Source organism: Salvelinus alpinus, chromosome 6, assembly GCF_045679555.1.
Source record: "Salvelinus alpinus chromosome 6, SLU_Salpinus.1, whole genome shotgun sequence".
Lineage (NCBI taxonomy): Eukaryota > Metazoa > Chordata > Actinopteri > Salmoniformes > Salmonidae > Salvelinus > Salvelinus alpinus.
This window is the reverse complement of record NC_092091.1, coordinates 13,217,364-13,237,698: the sequence shown is the minus strand read 5'-3', so window position 1 is coordinate 13,237,698 and position 20,335 is coordinate 13,217,364. Positions and strand designations below refer to the sequence as shown.

The 20,335-nt window shown below is 42.4% G+C and overlaps 2 protein-coding genes across 3 annotated transcripts; one reads left to right on the top strand and one right to left on the bottom strand.

Moving 5' to 3' along the window:
• Positions 1 to 468: 468 nt before the first annotated feature.
• On the top strand, positions 469 to 5,192 carry LOC139578175 (putative nuclease HARBI1). Of its 2 annotated transcripts, none has more exons than XM_071405464.1 (8): positions 469 to 1,265; positions 1,353 to 1,529; positions 1,620 to 1,681; positions 1,771 to 1,850; positions 2,715 to 2,989; positions 3,059 to 3,174; positions 3,271 to 3,382; positions 3,477 to 5,192. In XM_071405464.1, the coding sequence occupies exons 1-8, from the start codon at positions 1,202 to 1,204 to the stop codon at positions 3,845 to 3,847; spliced, it is 1,257 nt and encodes a 418-aa protein (XP_071261565.1). In that variant the 5' UTR covers positions 469 to 1,201; the 3' UTR covers positions 3,848 to 5,192. The 2 variants fall into 2 exon arrangements, with proteins under 2 accessions (XP_071261565.1, XP_071261567.1); XM_071405466.1 differs by lacking the exons at positions 3,059 to 3,174; positions 3,271 to 3,382; positions 3,477 to 5,192 and adding exons at positions 1,938 to 1,979; positions 2,048 to 2,221; positions 2,301 to 2,336 and having other exon boundaries at positions 1,764 to 1,850; positions 2,435 to 2,846.
• Positions 5,193 to 11,329: 6,137 nt separating this feature from the next.
• LOC139578185 (tripartite motif-containing protein 16-like) lies at positions 11,330 to 19,526 on the bottom strand. The gene is made up of 6 exons (XM_071405478.1): positions 18,898 to 19,526; positions 18,410 to 18,505; positions 13,053 to 13,286; positions 12,778 to 12,937; positions 12,296 to 12,355; positions 11,330 to 12,059 (listed from the first exon to the last, which is right to left on the bottom strand). The coding sequence occupies exons 1-6, from the start codon at positions 19,477 to 19,479 to the stop codon at positions 11,536 to 11,538; spliced, it is 1,656 nt and encodes a 551-aa protein (XP_071261579.1). The 5' UTR covers positions 19,480 to 19,526; the 3' UTR covers positions 11,330 to 11,535.
• Positions 19,527 to 20,335: the final 809 nt, after the last annotated feature.

Below are 20,335 nucleotides of genomic sequence, written 5' to 3'. Positions count from 1 at the left end.
GAATTGTGTCATGCACAAAGTAGATGTCCTAACCGACTTGCCAAAACTATAGTTTGTTAACAAGAAATGTGTGGAGTGGTTGAAAAATGAGATTTAATGACTCCAACCTAAGTGTATGTAAACTTCCGACTTCAACTGCAAATACATTTTTTAAGTTTTGTTTTATTTTTTCTTCTAAAAACCTGTTTTCGCCTTGTCAATATGGGGTATTGTGTGTAGATTGATTAGGATTTGTTTTTATTTAATCCATTTTAGAATAAGACTGTAACGTAACAAAATATGGAAAAAGGGGAACGGTCTGAAAACTTTCTGAATGCATTGTAGTGTATCTTCCACTGTTCAGTTCTCACCACAACATGCTCTTCCACATTCTCACACACATTCCTCACTGCTGCAGACCTTAGTCTGAGTCCCAGTCTGTTTGTGACATCATGACAACTCCTTGTCACTCATGGTGATGCCAAATGTTTGGCTTGACAACGACAGCAGTGGAGTTGGTAAGAACACACATCTATGACCTGGGGCCTGTTGCACAAAAGTAGAATTAAGACATCCGGGATAAATGACTCAGCTGAGCTCAATGAAGCCAAAACATGTGCGTCCAGGCTTAATTGGTTGCACAAAGACCAAGCCAGGATGAGCAGACACGGATTCATTAAGCCAGGTGAAACCAATCCTGGATAGGTGCGCGCTCACGGCTCACTCAAATAGACCCCGCCACAGATCACAGATTAACTGATTTACCATGGCAACTAGAGCCGCGTACTTTTCCCGGTCGGAAGCACAAATCCTCATGGAGGCATACGAGGAGGTAAAAGATATAATTAAGAAGAAAGGCAACACCGCCACAGTGATAAAGCAAAGAGAAAAATCGTGGCAAAGTATTGCAGACCGCCTGAATGCGTAAGTAGTGCACAATTACACACTCACCGCTCCGCTGAAACATCACAATTACAATTCAAATATTTAATTCACATCTCCAAAAATGCAGTTGTACTGTAATTATGAAACGGTTAAATTTTTAGTTGAAATGCACTGCAGATATGAGTGAAATTGTGTAAAGTAACTCCATCACACTGTATAAAGCTATGATACATTTTTTGATATTTTTACTGAAAACAAGACAAAAATACCAAGTAATTTTTTGCAGTGTGACTCCATTAAATGTGTGTGTGTGTGTGTGTGTGTGTGTAGATTAAACATGAACGGGCCAAAACGGACATGGCAGCAGGTCAAAATCAAATACAAGAACATTCTGCAGAATGGTATGGTCCCTGACTAATATTTAACAAAGCACAAGCATATATTGTACCCAGAAGGTGCCTGCTCACACATTGTCTGTACTGTTTTAGCAGTGAAAAAGAATACCCACAGACAAGGCACGGGTGGTGGGTCACCAAAGGCTGACCTTACCCCAGCAGAGGACATGGCCTTGGAGCTAAATAAAGGCAGGCCCGTCTTAGAGGGGATCCCTGGGGGGAAAGAGACGAGCATAGGTTCCTCCCAAGATGCCACCCGCTTCATTCAAGGTATGTCCTTCCATCTCTACATGGGATACAACCACATTCATATTGAATCAATTTGGACTGTCTGACTTTGGTTTACCTATTGCCTTGCAGTGTCTGGCAGCACTGTGTTCCTGTTAGAGCCACCAGCACAAGCACCAGACGATGCTGATCCAGTGAGTACTCCATCAAAGGCATACTGTAGGCCTGGCATGTCTTGTCTACTAGCTTCAATATGAATCCGATTAAATGTGATAGGGTGAAGGCCCCAGTGCAGCAGCAACAGCACATGATGGAGACGATGATGAGGAGGAGACCATCTCTCTGGATTCCAGAAGGCATGAGGTATCATGTTAAGACTGTGAAAGTACTATTTACTCTACAATGGTGAGGAGTCCTCATCAAAATCAAAAAATCTAATTTCTTTTACAGGACCCAGATGCTATACAGTGGGAAAACCAGCCTGGCAACATAGTGCGTATTAATAAAAGGACACCACATCCTGCCAAATTCCAGCTGCGCTAATTGTATTGTGTTCACAGAGCTCACAAGCTATCAGAAAGTTGTATGGCAACCACCTCCGGCGCCAAATAGAACTGGCAGACATAGACATTCAGTACAAGAAGAAAAAGATGGAAAATCTTGCACTGGAGTCCGAAATAAAAAAGAGGACAATTAGTAAACTGGACCTTGAAATAAAAAAACTTGAGAGGGAGGTGAGATATGCCTTCAATGTACACTGTATGCTAACTGTAACACAAATGTATTAATCATTATTTTTCTTTCCTCCCCCAGCTCCAAGAAGATGACACAGCTCAAAATAAAAATTAGGTATATTCTCGTAAAGTCAAGTGAGCCATGACATATGAGCTCTTATTGTGAGCACACAGGACGGTGGCATCTTTCTAAGGTTTTTTTTATTTTCCCAGCAATCAGTACAACCAAGTCATCGTTATAAGGCATCGCCCTCTTTTGCCCACCCCCCCAGCACCAGGTGTGGCCACTAGCCTATATGAAGGCCCAAAATTGTGTGTTCCTTTCTGCTCTGACAATGGCATGCCCATTCGTGCGAGATGTGGTGGATGAAGAAGCACTTGTGCTGAGGAGAGCCTTCAGGCGAGAAAGGGTCTTCAGGGACCGGTTGGACCCACTGGCCTTCCCTGATGACCATCTATATGAAAGATACAGGTTTTCTGCAGATGGCATCAGGTATCTATGCAGACTACTGGGTCCCAGGATTAAGCACCGCACTGCACGGAGCCATGCACTGAGTGTGGAGCAAATGGTTTGTGTGGCCTTGCGCTTTTTTGCTAGTGGAGCCTTCCTGTACTCAGTGGGGGATGCAGAACAGCTGAACAAGGCGACAATTTGCCGCACAATAAGGAGTGTGTGTCTGGCTATCAAAGCATTAGCAGATGTCTTCATCTCCTTCCCTGGCCACAGAAGACTCTGTGACATCAAAGAGGAGTTCTATAGGATTGCAGGTAAGAGGATCTACAAATTACAGGACAACTGTTAACACATAGTAGGATACTCATTACTTTGTGTGACAGGTTTCCCCAATGTCATTGGTGCAGTGGACTGCACACACATAAGGATAAAAGCCCCCTCAGGTGCCCATGAGGCCGATTTTGTGAATAGGAAATCCTTTCACAGCATTAATGTTCAGGTGAACATAACTTTTTGATATTGTCCATTGACGAACACTCTGCATTGCCAGTGATGTGCATTGATTGGTGTAATATTCCTCATCTTATGATTTCAGATGGTCTGCAATGCTGACTGTGTGATCAGCAATGTTGTGGCAAAATGGCCTGGCTCAGTCCATGACTCCAGAATCTTTCGGGCCTCTGAAATCTATCAGTGCCTATCACAAGGTAAGCCACACAACCCCTATTTATAACCATCATGGCTGTGTCAAGAATATCACTGTGTTTATGAGGTAGTAATGATGAGATTTTGTGTTGACAGGTGAATTCTCTGGTGTGTTGCTGGGAGACAGGGGGTATGGCTGCCAGCCTTTTCTCCTGACACCTTTCACAGACCCCCAGGAAGCACAGCAGGCCTACAACCATGCCCATGCCAGGACCAGGGCCAGAGTTGAAATGACCTTTGGCCTCCTGAAGGCACGCTTTCACTGCCTTCACAAATTAAGGGTCAGCCCTGTTAGGGCATGTGATATTACTGTGGCTTGTGCTGTCCTCCACAATGTGGCCTGCCTGAGGAAGGAGAGGGCCCCCAGAGTGCCACCAGCCATGGACTGGGACAATCCGGCAATCTTCCCTGATGACGACAGTGGTCGGCTGCTGAGGGACCAATATGTGTTGAATTATTTTAGTTAGTATGTGTGCTTTCAATTTTGGTTAAATATGTCCTGCGGTGGCAGAGGAATTTGGGTTTTTTTGGGTTCGTTTTTTGACGAATTTGGCCTCTTATGATGTTTGTGCGGTATACTGTGTGTAATACAAGGCTGCAGGGAGGCTACTGCATCCATTCATTTGTCTGTTCAGTTGATGTGTATGGATTTGTCCTGCATTTATTTTAGTGTGCAGACATGCAGGGTGTGTTATATACAGACCTTTGAATGTGTATGTATCATTTTGTATAATATGCTTGGATTCTGTGCTTTCCATCTTGTAGAGTCACTGTGACTTCAGTTTCGAAAGGAGCTGATGGTTTACCTGCTTTGTTTTGTCCTTATTCAATAAAGGAACATAATGTTACACATTGTGTTTTTATATTCATATGGAATGTGTATTTGTTTATATGACAGAGTACTAGGGCCACACTGAAGAAAAAGGATAAAGTCATAAATTTATGAGGCTGGTTCTTTCTGCAGAAAAGCTACATATTGTTTTTACAGTTTTGATACTTATGACAATGTGATACTTAATATTCTGGCACATCAGCATGTCTTTGTTTATGAAACCATACTGAAGTACAATTTCACGAAATGCCCCACATCTGTCATTTTAACAACTGTCCTCCTTTAAAACAACTGGTTACAATATTATGACTTTTTTCCCCTCTGTGGCCCTAATATTCTATCATTTTATATATAGCCTTATAGTCTATGGGAAACTGTAAATTATCTAATGATAGCAACATCATCTAAAAATCATTTTTTATCCCAAATCATTGAAATTAATGATCACAAACGTTTAAATAATAACAGTGGGTCTAGTTATATGTGATAACAATGTATAGTGAGCAGTGAAATAACTATTGGTTTCCATTTGTGGTGACTGCTGACTGACATTAGGGATGAGATTAAATAGATCCTGGAATTTAGCCTGGTCTGGAGCAGGCTAGCTCCACAGAATAAATCTCCATGGTAATTTATACCATAACATATCCTCCTGCCCCCTATCCATCTTTAGTGCAACCGGATTACGGATCAATTGAGCCAGGATCACCAAGATATCCTGGCTTAATCCCTTATCCTAGTTTTGTGCAACAGGCCCCAGGCTACAGATACCTAGGATTATTCCTGTAGTCAACTCACACTGCACCACAAACACACACACTAACCCAGTACCTGTAGGTCCCCTCTGTCTAGGAACAGTAACACACACTAACCCACTACCTGTAGGTCCCCTCTGTCTAGGATCAGTAACACACACTAACCCGCTACCTGTAGGTCCCCTCTGTCTAGGATCAGTAACACACACTAACCCGCTACCTGTACGTCCCCTCTGTCTAGGATCAGTAACAGTGTGGGTCTCTCGGCCCTGCCCCTATCGGCCCTCATCACACCAGAACCTGTAAATCAACATCTAAAGGACTGTGTGGTGGTAACCCTGTAGTCATCTTGCTGTCTCTACCTCTCTGGGGGGTTGTAGTACAGACACACAGTACATTAATATATACAGGACTGTGTGGTGGTAACCCTGTAGTGTTGTGAAAATTACAAATTAGACATGCTATGCTGTTTTCTACTCAGAGAATTACCTATAGTTATGAGCTAGTATTTTTCTACTGATACAAACTGTCTTTGTTGTAACTTAATGCAGCCAAGAGCCGTTTTGGTGTGACCACAGTAAGTGACACATCCTGTTTTTTTGGTATCTGCAAAGTGCACAGCCGTGTGGAGACATGCAAGAGAAGAGAAACTAGCTGAGCAGTAGCACCTAAATATCATCAGAATGGAGTAACGAAACTGGAGGTTATCACTTATTCACAAAGCTGCTTACTGCCACATAGACAAAGAGGTTGTACTTTTATATAAAAGCTGAGACCCAATCCTGTTTGTTGGACTTTTGACTCTGCACTATTGAGTGATTGTCAACTGATCCAGATGTGCAAATCTGATAATAAAGTTTCTGTTTGAAGAATCTACAGTCTCTCTTCCTTTTGGTTACAATTTCCATGACAATAGTCATCCTGCTGCCTCTACATCTCTGGTGGTTGTAGTACAGACACACAGTACATTAATTATTACATTAATTATTACAGGACTGTGTGGTGGTAACCCTATAGTCATCCTGCTGCCTCTACCTCTCTGGGTGGTTGTAGTACAGACACACAGTACATTAATTATTACAGGACTGTGTGGTGGTAACCCTGTAGTCATCCTGCTGTCTCTACCTCTCTGGTGGTTGCAGTACAGACACACAGTACATTAATATATACAGGACTGTGTGGTGGTAACTATGTAGTCATCCTGCTGTCTCTACCTCTCTGGTGGTTGCAGTACAGACACACAGTACATTAATTATTACAGGACTGTGTGGTGGTAACCCTATAGTCATCCTGCTGCTTCTACCTCTCTGTTGAGAACACACACTCATTCCTTCAGTGTATTTATGTTGTCTCATATCTCTGCAGAACGTCCAACTGATGGACTATCACCTCTATGTGATGCTGGCCAGGAGACTCATGTCATGACAGTCCTGTGAGTATCCGAATGGGTAAGATCAGCTTGGCAATAGATGACAGTAACCAGACCTTTTCTCACCCACAGAGTGGAGGAGGGAGCTGCTGGTGGGTTGACAGTCCACACCCTGTTGTAAATTCAAGGAGAGAGAACATCCCTCTCCAAATTTCACAGAGGAATGTGCTTTGTCTACACATAGTTTTCCCGCCGAAACTCTAAAACATAAGAATGTGGGGAATGGTCAGTGTTAAGCTATGGAAAACGAATGTCAAATAGGTTATTGTTTTGTGATGTCATTAAAAGTGTTATAAAGGAACTACTGTAACTTGAAAAGTATATACACTACATGTATGAAGTCTCCATCCTCTACGTTGTATATGAAATAAGAAAAATGGGGAAAGTATTTTTGTTCAAATATGAATGTGATTTTAGGAGCCATGACATAATTTGTCTCCTATAAACTTTGCCTATTAAGTATCCCTGCCCTGAGTGTGGTCAGAGAGCTTGTCAGCCTGATGGAAACATCCCCTTCAACCAGAGTGCATAAAAGGATTGGTAAAGAAATTAACATTTAGACCAGAAAAGAGTGAAGCTGTAGCTACACGTTTCAAATGGTTGGAACTTTGAACCTCAACACGAGGTGAAGAAAATAATCTTACCTTCCAGACCTGGAAAGAAGTGGAGCTGTAGCATGTCTAAAGTGGTTTGAACTGTGAATATCAACACGAGGAAGAGACGAGAAGCTCACCTCTCAGACAATCACTGGTACAGCTGATTAGCTGTCCTAAGAAAAGCATCTAGAAAAGCAAATTTAAGAGGGACCACTGTACTACTCTTCTCAAATCACCATAGTACGCTACTCTCATCAACGAATGGGAACCATCGACACGGCTGGCTAGCGTATCTTCAAAGGAGCATTGTCCAACAGTAGAATAGACGGGTCCGGACCCTTTTGGACAATCAGAGCCTTACAATTGTGCCACTGAAAAGCCCATCGCCCTTCCTAAGGAGGGCTGGTTCCAACAGAGATAAAAGGGCTAACTAAGGCATTCACACGTAAATACATTCATGATTTCTTACTCCAAACGAGCGGCTGTTCATGTGCAAAGTATATTATTACTGTGAAAATAGTTTCTAAAATGTATCAACGATAAGTGTCTCTTTCTCTCAAATCAAATTGTATTGGTCACATACACATGTTTAGCAGATGTTAATGCGAGTGTAGCGAAATGCTTGTGCTTCTAGTTCCGACCGTGCAGTAATATCTAGCAAGTAATCTAACAATTTCACAACAACTACCTTACACACAAGTGTAAAATGAATAAGAATACGTACATATAAATATACGGAAGAGCGATGGCTGAATGACATAGGCAAGATTCAGTAGATGGTATAGAGTACAGTATACACATATGAGATGAGTAATGTAGGGTATGTAAACATTATATAAAGTGGCATTGTTTAAAGTGACTAGTGATACATTTATTACATCCAATTTTTAACTATTAAGGTGGCTAGAGATTTGAGTCAGTATGTTGCCAGCACCCACTCAATGTTAGTGATGGCTGTTTAACTGTCTGATGGCCTTGAGATAGAAGCTGTTTTTCAGTCTCTCGGTCCCAGCTTTGAGGCACCTGTACTGACCTCGCCTTCTGGATGATAGCAGGGTGAACAGGCAGTGGCTCAGGTGGTTGTTGTCCTTGATGATCTTTATGGCCTTCCTGTGACATCGGAAGGTGTAGGTGTCCTGGAGGGCAGGTAGTTTGCCCCCGGTGATGCATTGTGAAGACCTCACTACCTTCTGGAGAGCCTTACGGTTGTGGGTGGAGCAGTTGCCGTACCAGGAGGTGGTATAGCCTGACAGGATGCTCTCGATTGTGCATCTGTAAAGGTTTGTGGGTGTTTTTGGTGACGAGACAAATTTCTTCAGCCTCCTGAGGTTGAAGAGGCGCTGTTGTACCTTCTTCACCACGCTGTTTGTGTGGGTGGACCAATTCAGTTTGTCCGTGATGTGTACGCCGAGGAACTTAAAAAACATTCCACCTTCTCCACTACTGTCCTGGCGATGTGGATAGGGGGGTGCTCCCTCGCTGTTTCCTGAAGTCCACGATCATCTCCTTTGTTTTGTTGACGTTGAGTGTGAGGTTATTTTCCTGACACCACACTCCAAGGGCCCTCACTTCCTCCCTGTAGGCCGTCTCGTCATTGTTGGTAATCAAGCCTACCACTGTAGTGTCGTCATCAAACGTGATGATTGAGTTGGAGGCGTGCATGGAAACGCAGTCATGGGTGAACAGGGAGTACGAGAGGGCTGAGAATGCACCCTTGTGGGCCCCCAGAAAGCCATCAGAAAGTCCAGGACCCAGATGCACAGGGCGGGGTCGAGACCCAGGGTCTTGAGCTTAACTTCTTACGGCTGAAATCCCGCTAACGAGATCGATATGACAACAGCCAGTGAAAGTGCAGGGCGCCAAATTCAAACAACAAAAATCTCATAATTAAAATTCCTCAAACATACAAGTATTTTACACCATTTTAAAGATAAACTTGTTGTTAATCCCACCACAGTGTTCGATTTCAAAAAGGCTTTACGACGAAAGCACACCAAACGATTATGTTAGGTCAGAGCCTAGTCACAGAAAAACACAGCCATTTTTCCAGCCAAAGAAAGGAGTCACAAAAAGCAGAAATAGAGATAAAATTAATCACTAACCTTTGATGATCTTCATCAGATGACACTCGTAGGACTTCATGTTACACAATACATGTATGATTTGTTTGATAAAGTTCATATTTATATCCAAAAATCTCAGTTTACATTGGCGCGTTATGTTCAGTAATGTTTTACTTCCAAAACATCCAGTGATTTTGCAGAGAGCCACATCAATTTACAGAAATACTCCTAATAAACATTGATAAAAGATACAACTGTTATGCACTGAATTAAAGATACACTTCTCCTTAATGCAACCGCTGTGTCAGATTTCAATGCAACCGCTGTGTCAGATTTTTACGGAAAAAGCACACCATGCAATAATCTGAGTACGGCGCTCAGACACAAAAACAAGCCATACAGGTACCCGCCATATTGTGGAGTCAACAGAAGTCAGAAATAGCATTATAAATATTCACTTACCTTTGATGATCTTCATCAGAATGCACTCCCAGGAATCCCAGTTCCACAATAAATGTTTATTTTGTTCGATAACGTTCATAATTTATGTCCAAATACCTCCTTTTTGTTTGCGCGTTTAGTTCCAAAATCCAAATTGATGACGCGCAGGCCGGACGAAAAGTAAAGAAATTCCATTACAGTTCGTAGAAACATGTCAAACGATGTATAGAATCAATTTTTAGGATGTTTTTAACATAAATCTTCAATAATGTTTAAACCGCAGAGTTCTTTTGTCTTTAGAAATGCAATGGAACGCAGCTAACTCTCACGGGTGCGTGCGAGACTGAGCTCATGGCACTCTGGTTGACAGCTCTCATTCTCTCCCCCTTCACAGTAGAAGGTTCTAAAGACTGTTGACATCTAGTGGAAGCCTTAGGAAGTGCAATCGGACCAAATTTACACTGTATCTTGGATAGGCAAAGAGTTGAAAAACTACAAACCTCAGATTTCCCACTTCCTGGTTGGATTTTTCCTCAGGTTTTTGCCTGCCATATGAGTTATGTTATACTCACAGACATAATTTAAACAGTTTTAGAAACTTCCATGTGTTTTCTATCCAAATCTACTAATAATATGCATATCTTAACATCTGGGCCTGAGTAGCAGGCAGTTTACTCTGGGCACCTTATTCATCCAAGCTTCTCAATACTACCCCCCAGCCATAAGAAGTTAATGATGAGTTTGGAGGGTACTATGGTATTAAATGGGGAATTTATATGGGAATTTATATGTTTAAAGTAATAGTAAGAGAATCTGACTGACATTAAGAGTAAATGACTAAAGTATTTCACCCTAATAGTTACAGAAGCTTAGACAATGTGTTAAGACATACTACTAGAATATTGTGAGACAGTGGGGACATTGTGTTTGTGTGTGATAAAGAGGAACTGACAACAGACATGTTTTGGTACTGTGAGACCAAGGACAGGAGATGAAGTTCCTCCACCCAGGGAGGAACAGATGCGCTTGTAGACTTGTAGGCGCTTGTAGGAGTTATATAAAAGGCTATGCGCATTATAGGATTTTTAGCGCTGTCATGAATAAACAACTACGAACCTTTTGCAGAATCTTGTCTTTGCCTAATTCTTATTAACCCTAGCTTTACAAACTAGGGGGAATTGGTCAAAGCTATAGTGATTGTTATCATCATTGGGATTGAAAATTCTCGTGACAAATACCCGCTTAACCCGGAAGCCAGCCGTACCAACATGTCAGAGGAAACACTGTACATCTGGCGACAGTGTCAGCGTGCATTGCACCCGGCCCGCCACAGGAGTTGCTAGTGCGCGATGGGACAAGAACATCCCTGCCGGCCAAACCCTCCCCTAATCCGGACAACGCTGGGCCAATTGTACGCCACCTCATGGGTCTCCCGGTTGCAGCCAGCTGCAACAGAGCCTGGACTCGAACCAGGATCTCTAGTGACACAGCGAGCATTGCGATGCAGTGCTTTAGACCACTGCACCACTCGGGAGGCCAGTCCATATATTTTAGTTACTATCTGTTCCAAGCCACTGAGAAAAACTACATAGAGATTGCCTCCCGAGTGGCGCAGCGATCTAAGGCGTCACTACAGACCCGGAATCGATCCTGGGCTGTTTCACAACCGGCCGTGATCGGGAGTCCCCTAGGGCCGCACAAAATTGGTCCAGCGTCATTCAAAGTTAGGGGAGCGTTTGGCCAGGGTAGGCCGTCATTGTAAATAAGAATTGGTTCTTAACTTACTTGCCTAGCCTAATAAAAGTTTAAAAAAAGTTTAATTAATGTACAAAATTAAAACAATGCATTTTAATGGATGACATTTTTGAAGATCAAATCAGTCAGAAAAAAAACATTTGTAAAGACAAATAGAGCAGAATGAATCATCATATCTGGGGACCATCACCACCAGCATGAGTAGAATATATGTGGACCCCACTACAGTTTAACCAGCTCAGCTATAGACTACACCAGCATGACTAGTATCTATATGGACCCCACTACAGTTTAACCAGCTCAGCAGTACCAGAGAAAAGACAATCAACAGAAAACCCAGGATAGAGTGGCTGAGTGAATGTGGTCTGGACTCTGTGGAGGAGGGTCATGGTGTCATAGACGCTGTAGAAGGACAGAGTACCTGCCTTGTGATCCAGGTAGACTCCTACTCTGGAGGCTTGAGGGCCTGGCACTTTCGTCCTAACACTATTGTGTCTGAACCAAAAACCATCACCATAGTAGTGTAAACTCCAGGACTTGTCATTGAGTCCAAATGTATTACTTCTGCCTGTTCTGCTGATGTCTTTATATGAGACTGCTGTAATAACACACAGCCCACTCCACTCCACCTCCCAGTAACAGCGTCCAGACAGACCCTCTCTACACAGCACCATCAAGTCGTTTGTGAATCTGTCTGGATGATCAGGATATGGTTGGACTTGGCGTGTATAGGTCACCTTTCTATTCCATTCAGACAGAGAGAGACGTGTGTGTGCTGTGTTTGGGTCCAGTGTGAGCTGACAGGAATCTGGGAGAAGAGCAGAGCAGAGACCAATGAGGGGAGTTAGAACAATAAGTTAAGTCAGATACTGTATCTACCCTGTCTTTGATTAGAGCACAGCAGAGATCAAATCAGAGAAATATGAGGAGTCGGATAGATACCCAGTCTTTGATTAGATCTACTATTGCTATATATTTCTAGAGGGATTGTTAGGAGTGTCAGTAAAAATAGACTGTTAGTTACTTCACAATAAAGAGACTCACATTGTAACAACTCTTCTCTGGTCTTGGGCTCTGGAGGCAGTACAACATCCACTATATTCACTACAGACACACAAACACATTGACAGAGAGAGGGAATGTTATCATCATACCCTATTCAAGGTTCCTTAACAGCTTCTACCCCCAAGCTATAAGAAAGCTGAACAATTAATCAAATGGCAAGCCAGACAGATTTCCTCAAATAACTTGTACCCTCGCACATTGACTCGGTACAGGTATATAGCCTCGGTATTGCTATTTTATTGTGTTTTTTTTATTATTATTTTTTATTAATTTTATTTTGTAAATATTTTCTTAACTCAATTTCTTCAATGGCATTGTTGGTTAAGGGTCTGTAAGTCAGCATTTCACATTAAGGTCTACACCTGTTGCATTCGGCGCATGTGACAAATGGCTGTAGGACCTTTTGTTGGTCTACAGTTTGAATTTACATGACTTAATAATGTTGTCGAATTTCAACACACCTGTAGTGGAGATCTTGGTCCATTCTCCTTTAAGGAAGTCTTCTACTTTCTCTCTCAATTCAGACACAGTCTTACTAACATCTCCAAAGTACTGAGGAGGACGGACAACGATGCTAGGTAAGTCTGAAGATACACTGATACTGGAGAGAGACTGATAACTCTGGAGAGAGAGAGACAAAGAGAGAGTGAGAGAGAAATGAGAACCAGTACATAATGATTAAGAGTTTAATATTAAGTTTTAAATTCAATCACATGTAACAAGACAGTTTAGCTACCTGGAGGAAATGGATGTGATCCTCTGTGTGTGAGAGCTGCTTCAGCTCAGTGCTTCTCTTCCTCAGCTCAGCTATCTCCTGCTTCAGTTGCCCCAGGAGTCCTTCAACTTGACTCACATAAGCCTTCTCTTGGGCTCTGATCAGCTCCTTCACCTCAGAGCGCCTTCTCTCAATGGAGCGGATCAGCTCAGTAAATATCTGATCACTGTCATCCATTGCTGCCTGTGCAGAACGCTGTTAAGAGAGAGAGAGAGAGAGAGAGAGAGAGAGAGAGAGAAAGAGTAAGAGGGAAAGAGAGAAAGATAGAAGGAAAGAGAGAAAGAGAGCAAGACAGAACGAGAGCTTGAGACTGACTTGTCTTACTTTAATGAGCCATCCTCATTACACTAACCTCCCCATACAAACACATTGTGTGCCACCACAACCTCCACACAATCACATTATACAGCACCCAACACCACAGTACAATACACCATCCAGCACCACATTATACAGCACCCAACACCACAGTACAATACACCATCCAGCACCACATTATACAGCACCCAACACCACAGTACAATACACCATCCAGCACCACATTATACAGCACCCAACACCACAGTACAATACACCATCCAGCACCACATTATACAGTACCCAACACCACAGTACAATACACCATCCAGCACCACATTATACAGCACCCAACACCACAGTATAATACACCATCCAGCACCACATTATACAGCACCCAACACCACAGTACAATACACCATCCAGCACCACATTCCAACCATACATCCAACCCCTCCTCTCCAGCCGTACAGACAGCCCCCCCTGAGCCCCCATACCTCCTGAAACATCTCCACCCCGTTGATCATTTTGTAAAACTCAAACTCAACCCTAAGGCGTCAACAGTAACGGCATTACCCTGGCAACACAGACAAAACATGATGAACAGTCTGTCATTGCAGAAAACGGACACCCACATGAGCACATGTGACAGACGTGACAGAGTCTGGAGACGCCGTGGAGAACGTTCTGCTGCCTGCAACATCCTCCAGCATGACCGGTTTGGCGGTGGGTCATTCATGGTGTGGGGTGGCATTTCTTTGTGGGGCCGCACAGCCCTCCATGTGCTCGCCAGAGGTAGCCTGACTGCCATTAGGTACCGAGATGAGATCCTCAGAGCCCTTGTGAGACCATATGCTGACACATGCACATTTGTGGCCTGCTGGAGGTCATTTTGCAGGGCTCTGGCAGTGCTCCTTCTTGCACAAAGGCGGAGGTAGCGGTCCTGCTGCTGGGTTGTTGCCCTCCTACGGCCTCCTCCACGTCTCCTGATGTACTGGCCTGTCTCCTGGTAGCGCCTCCATGCTCTGGACACTACGCTGACAGACACAGCAAACCTTCTTGCCACAGCTCGCATTGATGTGCCATCCTGGATGAGCTGCACTACCTGAGACACTTGTGTGGGTTGTAGACTCCGTCTCATGCTACCACTAGAGTGAGAGCACCGCCAGCATTCAAAAGTGACCAAAACATCAGCCAGGAAGCATAGGAACTGAGAAGTGGTCTGTGGTCACCACCTGCAGAATCACTCCTTTATTGGGGGTGTCTTGCTAATTGCCTATAATTTCCACCTTTTGTCTATTCCATTTGCACAACAGCATGTGAAATTTATTGTCAATCAGTGTTGCTTCCTAAGTGGACAGTTTGATTTCACAGAAGTGTGATTGACTTGGAGTTACATTGTGTTGTTTAAGTGTTCCCTTTATTTTTTTGAGCAGTGTATATTATATTCCTTCTCTTTTAGCCAGGTAAATACTGATCTTCTTTTCTTATTATCTGCTAAGCCATTACAATTATAACTGGCTATACTTATTTCACCACTTACCATAATGAGACACAAGTTTCAATTATTTTTATCAAAATATATGTTTGTAAACATACCATTAAAAAGTAACATGATGATTGAGTGTCTATATAGCTGTACCATGATATTTGCATTGCTACTAAGTAAACCTCCAATTGGTCCCCACCATTCCACCCGCTAAAAGCCCTCCTCATCCCGAGTTGGGTTGTCATCCCAATGCCCGGCAGACCACCCCCGACCCGCCGGATCCCATAGCCCTGGAGAGACAGGGATCCATCCTTCGAAAAGAGCACACAGTGCCACTCACAGTGCCACTCACAAAACAGAAGTAGATCAACCGCCAAATGCATTTCTATCGCCCTCACCTCGGTTTGTATTATATATAGCCATTAAAAAATTATACATATATTTAAAAAATCCTGTTTATGTTATTTTCCATAATTAGCTATTTATTTGTAGTAATGTAGGCAATTTATGCAAAGGATTTTTACCTCTCACCAGTCTCGCCATTACCAAAATTACATTATCACAAGCAATTATTATATTATGAAATAATTATTGTGAATCATCCTATAATGTCCCAAACATCTTTTATGCCCTCGCAACAGTTGTGGTAAACACACACACCCACACACTCATACACACTCAACCCCTTTCCCCCACAACAACCACAGACTCACATTCTCAACAGTTGCACCATCCCAGAGCCCAACTCAAGAAAGGTCCTGATTTACGAATACATATACAGTTGCAGCTGTATGAGAAGGCCTGCAAAACTGTGGAAAAAAATGGGCAGAAATGGGGAGATTTTATTTTAACTATTGTCACGCCCTAGATGATGGAGGTCACCCACAACATGGTCCCCCGTATTGACCATATTCCCAAGCATCTCCATGCAGTCAGACCTTTGATTTTATGCCACCAGGGCCACAATAATATACCCCCTCTCTGAATGTCCAAGTGTGACCCACTCCCCCTGGGTTACTACAGCTAGTGTTGCCAGCACTGCCACTGCCTGGGTGGGGGCACCCCACCGGAATCCCCACCGGCTAGGTGCAAGCTCGTCATGGTTCTCATTAGCAGCTTTGAGAATTTCCTTGTATAGTATGCTCTCCCTTTAGGGGCTTTGGCTTTGCAGGACCAACCCTGCCAAGCAGGCTCAGAATCTTGAGGGGGCAGTGCTGCTCTAGGTCTCTGAACACATTTTGGCTGCACACAGACCGTTTAGAGCAGTCGTATAAAACAGTTAGGGTCATTCAGGTGGGTGTCTAGGGTATAGGGTTGTGGACCGTTCCATCAATATAGGAAGATAAATAAATAAATTAGATGTATAATTTATTTTTAAAATGTAGTTCCCCATGATGGGACAATAAATAAATTAACTGTATAATTTATTTTAAAACGCTGTTCCACCATGATAGGACAATAAATAAATAAATAAATAAGATGTATAATTCATTATAAAACGTATATCCTCATCTGAACAACATTGAAAGCTCTCTCACAACCCCTGCTCACAGCAATACATTGGTTCTGGGAAATGCAACCATTTCCTTTCTCACTCAATGCCACACTTTCCCAAACACCAAAAAACACACACACACACCATCCACTCATACTGTGCCTTCGGTTTACTGAGTTTTTATCTTCACCATGTTGAATTAGTGGTTTTGTGTTCCAATTAGTTATATTTGAAGATATTTTTTGTTGTATTATTACAATCCATATCCGGGCTAGAATTGTGTGTTTCATTATTTGCCTCCTCTATGAGAATTTTTTTAAATAGCCATGGAGTAGTCTTTGTGTCTCTGAACAACTGGTTATCAATATATAGTTTATCGACGACGAGAGCTACTCGTTTCCCTTTCAATCTATTTTCCTTGAAAATTGGATACAGAAATTTACGCCGTTCTTCAATTTCCTTCGGGAACTGGTCGTTCATGCCAATTTTTGTGCCAGCAAGTCTTTTACCCAGGATTTTAACCATTATTTTATCTTTAAAGAAAGCAAATTTGGCAACGATTGGGCGTTCATACCTTTGCCCTCTCTGTCTGAAGCGGTGTACACGTTCGAGTTGGATTTTGTCGATAGCTTCGCGTGGAATCTGAAGCGCTGTAAGGAGGAACTCTCTAACTACAGATTCAGGAACTTCTCCTTCTTTCTCTTGGATACCTTCTCTCTCATGGATATCTTCTCTCTCACGGATCTAGTCTCTATGTCTCAGAATGGTGTTCTCCTTTTTAAGTCCATTAACTTCAGTTTCAATCTTATTGACTGTCCCTTTTAGCTTGTTTGTGTCTTTCTCCAATGTCGCAGCTTTTCGTCACTCATCTCGAGGCTTGCCTTCAACTCTTTAATATCCTTACCGACTAGTTCAAGTATACCCAGTTTATCATTAATTGATTTTAACAGATCGATTTTCACCATTACCATTCCCGGTGGTGAAAATATTAAATCGTCTGTGTCTGTAGAAGTGTCACGTTTTCAATTTGAAATGTGTTCCCCTGTTTTACTCTCCGTCATGTTTGGGTGTTGCTTGTATTCATAATATTTGTTGCTAAATTTCTCTAGTCTTAAGATTTGTTTTGTTATCCAGATTGAAGGTTATCACCCACCAGATTGTGTGCTGCTAATATTTAGTCTAACTTACCGATATTGTGAGCCCAGACCTCACAACCATAAAGGGCAATGGGTTCTATAACTGATTCAAGTATTTTTTACCAGATCCTAATTAGTATGTTGAATGTTATGTTCCTTTTGATGGCATAGAAGGCCCTTCTTACCTTGTCTCTCAGATCGTTCACAGCTTTGTGGAAGTTACCTGTGGAGCTGATGCTTAGGCCGAGGTACGTATAGTTTTTTGTGCACTCTGAGGTAACGTTGTCTAGATAGAATTTGTATTTGTAGTCCTGGCAACTGGACCTTTTTTGGAACACCATTATTTTTGTCTTACTGAGATTTACTGTCTTGGTCCAGGTCTGACAGAATCTGTGTAGAAAATCTAGGTGCTGCTGTAGGCCCTCCTTGGTTGGGGACAGAAGCACCAGATCATCAGCAAACGGTAGACATTTGACTTCAGATTCTAGTAGGGTGAGGCCAGGTGCTGCAGACTGTTCTAGTGTCTTTGCCAATTTTATAATAGATGTTGTGGAGGGTGGGGCTTAAGCTGCATCCCTGTCTCACCCCACGGCCATGTGGAAAGAAATGTGTGCGTTTTTAGTATTTTAACCGCACAATTGTTGTTTGTGTACATGGATTTTATATTGTCGTTTGTTTTTTCCCCCACCACATTCCATCAGTTGGTATAGCAGACCCTCGTGCCAAATTGAGTCGAAAGCTTTTTTGTAATCAACACAGCATGAGAAGAATCTGCCTTTGTTTTGGTTTGTTTTTTTGTCAATTAGGGTGTGCATGGTGAATACGTGGTCTGTCTTGAATACGTGGTCTGACTGGAGGAGAGAAGTGAAATGGTGTGTCTCCTCTGGTCAACAATACTCACCTTGAGAGACTCCACAGCCTGTTGGAGCTTCTTCAGCTCCTTCTCTCTCTCCTGGAATCTCTGCTGGACCTTCTGCTGACTCATCCCCAGCTGCCTCTGTGGAGAATCACTCTTCAATGAGCTATCAAGCTTTATTTGTCCAGTAGATCAATAGTATAGTAATGTGACATAGTGCCCATAGAGAGGAAGGTCTAAAATCTTGAGGAAGTCCCTTGATATTATGTTGCTATGTGAATGATTATAGTTTTACAGTAGACCTACATGTATCAAGGAGGCTAGACTGAACTTTGGACTCAAAAAAGTGCATTAAGAATGATAACAGTTTAACTTTAGAAAATTGTGATATATTTGGAGAATCTAGGTTAAGAAAATATATATGCCCAAGGTTTATGTTCATATTTCTCTGTCGTTTGAATGATCTCATATCCAAACTGTATCTTTAATTCTTTGTTTATCTGACTGTCACCAACAAGATGTTCTGGTCTTACCTGTTTCTCAGTCCTCTCTGCTGCAGCTGACACTGTATCATGGCCTTGATGTTCATTCATTGCACACAGATAACAGATACACTGCTCATCAGTACGACAGAAAACCTCCAGCAGTTTGTCATGGTGAGAGCAGATCTTCTCATGTAGTTGTCCGGTGGCTTTGACCAGCTTGTGCTTCTTGAAAGCAAGAGATTCATAGTGAGGTTGTAGGTGACTCTCACAGTAAGAGGCCAGACACACCAGACAGGACGTGAGGGCTTTCTGCTTTTTGATCCCAGTGCAGAAATCACACGCCACATCTCCAGGTCCAGCATAGCACAGAGCAGGAGGAGGAGCAGCCTGGAGTCCTGTCTTCTTCAGATTCTCCACCACTTCAGCCAGCACAATGTTTCTCTTCAGAACAGGCCTTGGTATAAAGGTCTGTCTGCACTGGGGACACCTGTAGACACCTTTCAGATCTTCCTGATCCCAGCTTTCTTTTATACAGCCCATACAGTAACTGTGTCCACAGGCAGTAGTGACCGGATCCTTCAGTAGATCCAGACAGACGGCGCAACAGAACAATTCCTGATTCTCTGCCATGTTCGTGCTCTCTCTCGTAGGTTAAGCAATGGCAGTGTCATAGATTACTTTCGGTTCAGTGTCAAATATTACTTTCTGTTTCATTGAGCTCTACACCAGAGAACAGGAAGTGGCTTACTACTTGACTGTGTTCTCTGTATCTACAGGGGGTGTGGTTTCTTTAAAAAGGAAGTGTAACAGAGTGTTGGGTAATAGGCAGAGGGGGTTATTATTTATGTATTTGAAATACGTATTTTAATTACTTCTGAGTATTTTGTCATTTGAATTATACTGGGCTGAACTACACTACACTCCATTGCGTTTTGTATTTTCAAAATACTAAATACTTTACTATACCATTTTTTTAATGGTGCACACCTTGCAATGGTATAAGAAGTCTGATAGCACTATGGTGTGATAAGTGTTTTTTTAAATTAACTAAATATAAATGTATATGAAAAAATATTGATAAATACTGTGTTGAGGGAAAATGTACTTGATACGATTGTGATATGTTGTCTCACCTAACTGTCTTAAGATGAATGCACTAAGTCTCTCTGGATAAGAGCGTCTGCAAAATGACTAAATTATATATGTAAAAATTAACAATTGCAAAGCACTGCTGAGTATTATTCTAATGAGCTCTGCCCCGAAACAAGGCCAATAATAATACCCAGTGTGCTTTGCAGTTAATTTGGTATGTTCATTTTCACATATACATTTACATTTTAGTAATTTATCTTCTCCAGAGTGACGTGCTCAACTAAGGTAGATAACAACATACAGTATCACTGTCAACAAGCAAGAACAATAGTTTTGTAACAGTTACTAAGAATGTTGTTGCTGTTCGGGCCGGCTACTTGCAAAAGTATTTTGT

Bases quoted from the DNA above. Each gene is read 5' to 3' on its own strand.
- LOC139578175 (XM_071405464.1), top strand. From the start codon at position 1,202: ATGAACGGGCCAAAACGGACATGGCAGCAGGTCAAAATCAAATACAAG. The intron at 1,682-1,770 runs GTGAGTACTCCA...GATAGGGTGAAG, and splicing joins CACCAGACGATGCTGATCCA to GCCCCAGTGCAGCAGCAACA. The intron at 2,990-3,058 runs GTAAGAGGATCT...TTTGTGTGACAG, and splicing joins GGAGTTCTATAGGATTGCAG to GTTTCCCCAATGTCATTGGT.
- LOC139578185 (XM_071405478.1), bottom strand. From the start codon at position 19,479: ATGGCAGAGAATCAGGAATTGTTCTGTTGCGCCGTCTGTCTGGATCTA. The intron at 18,506-18,897 runs GTAAGACCAGAA...GATTCTCCACAG, and splicing joins CAGAGAGGACTGAGAAACAG to AGGCAGCTGGGGATGAGTCA. The intron at 12,938-13,052 runs GTAGCTAAACTG...CTCTCTCTCCAG, and splicing joins ATCACATCCATTTCCTCCAG to AGTTATCAGTCTCTCTCCAG.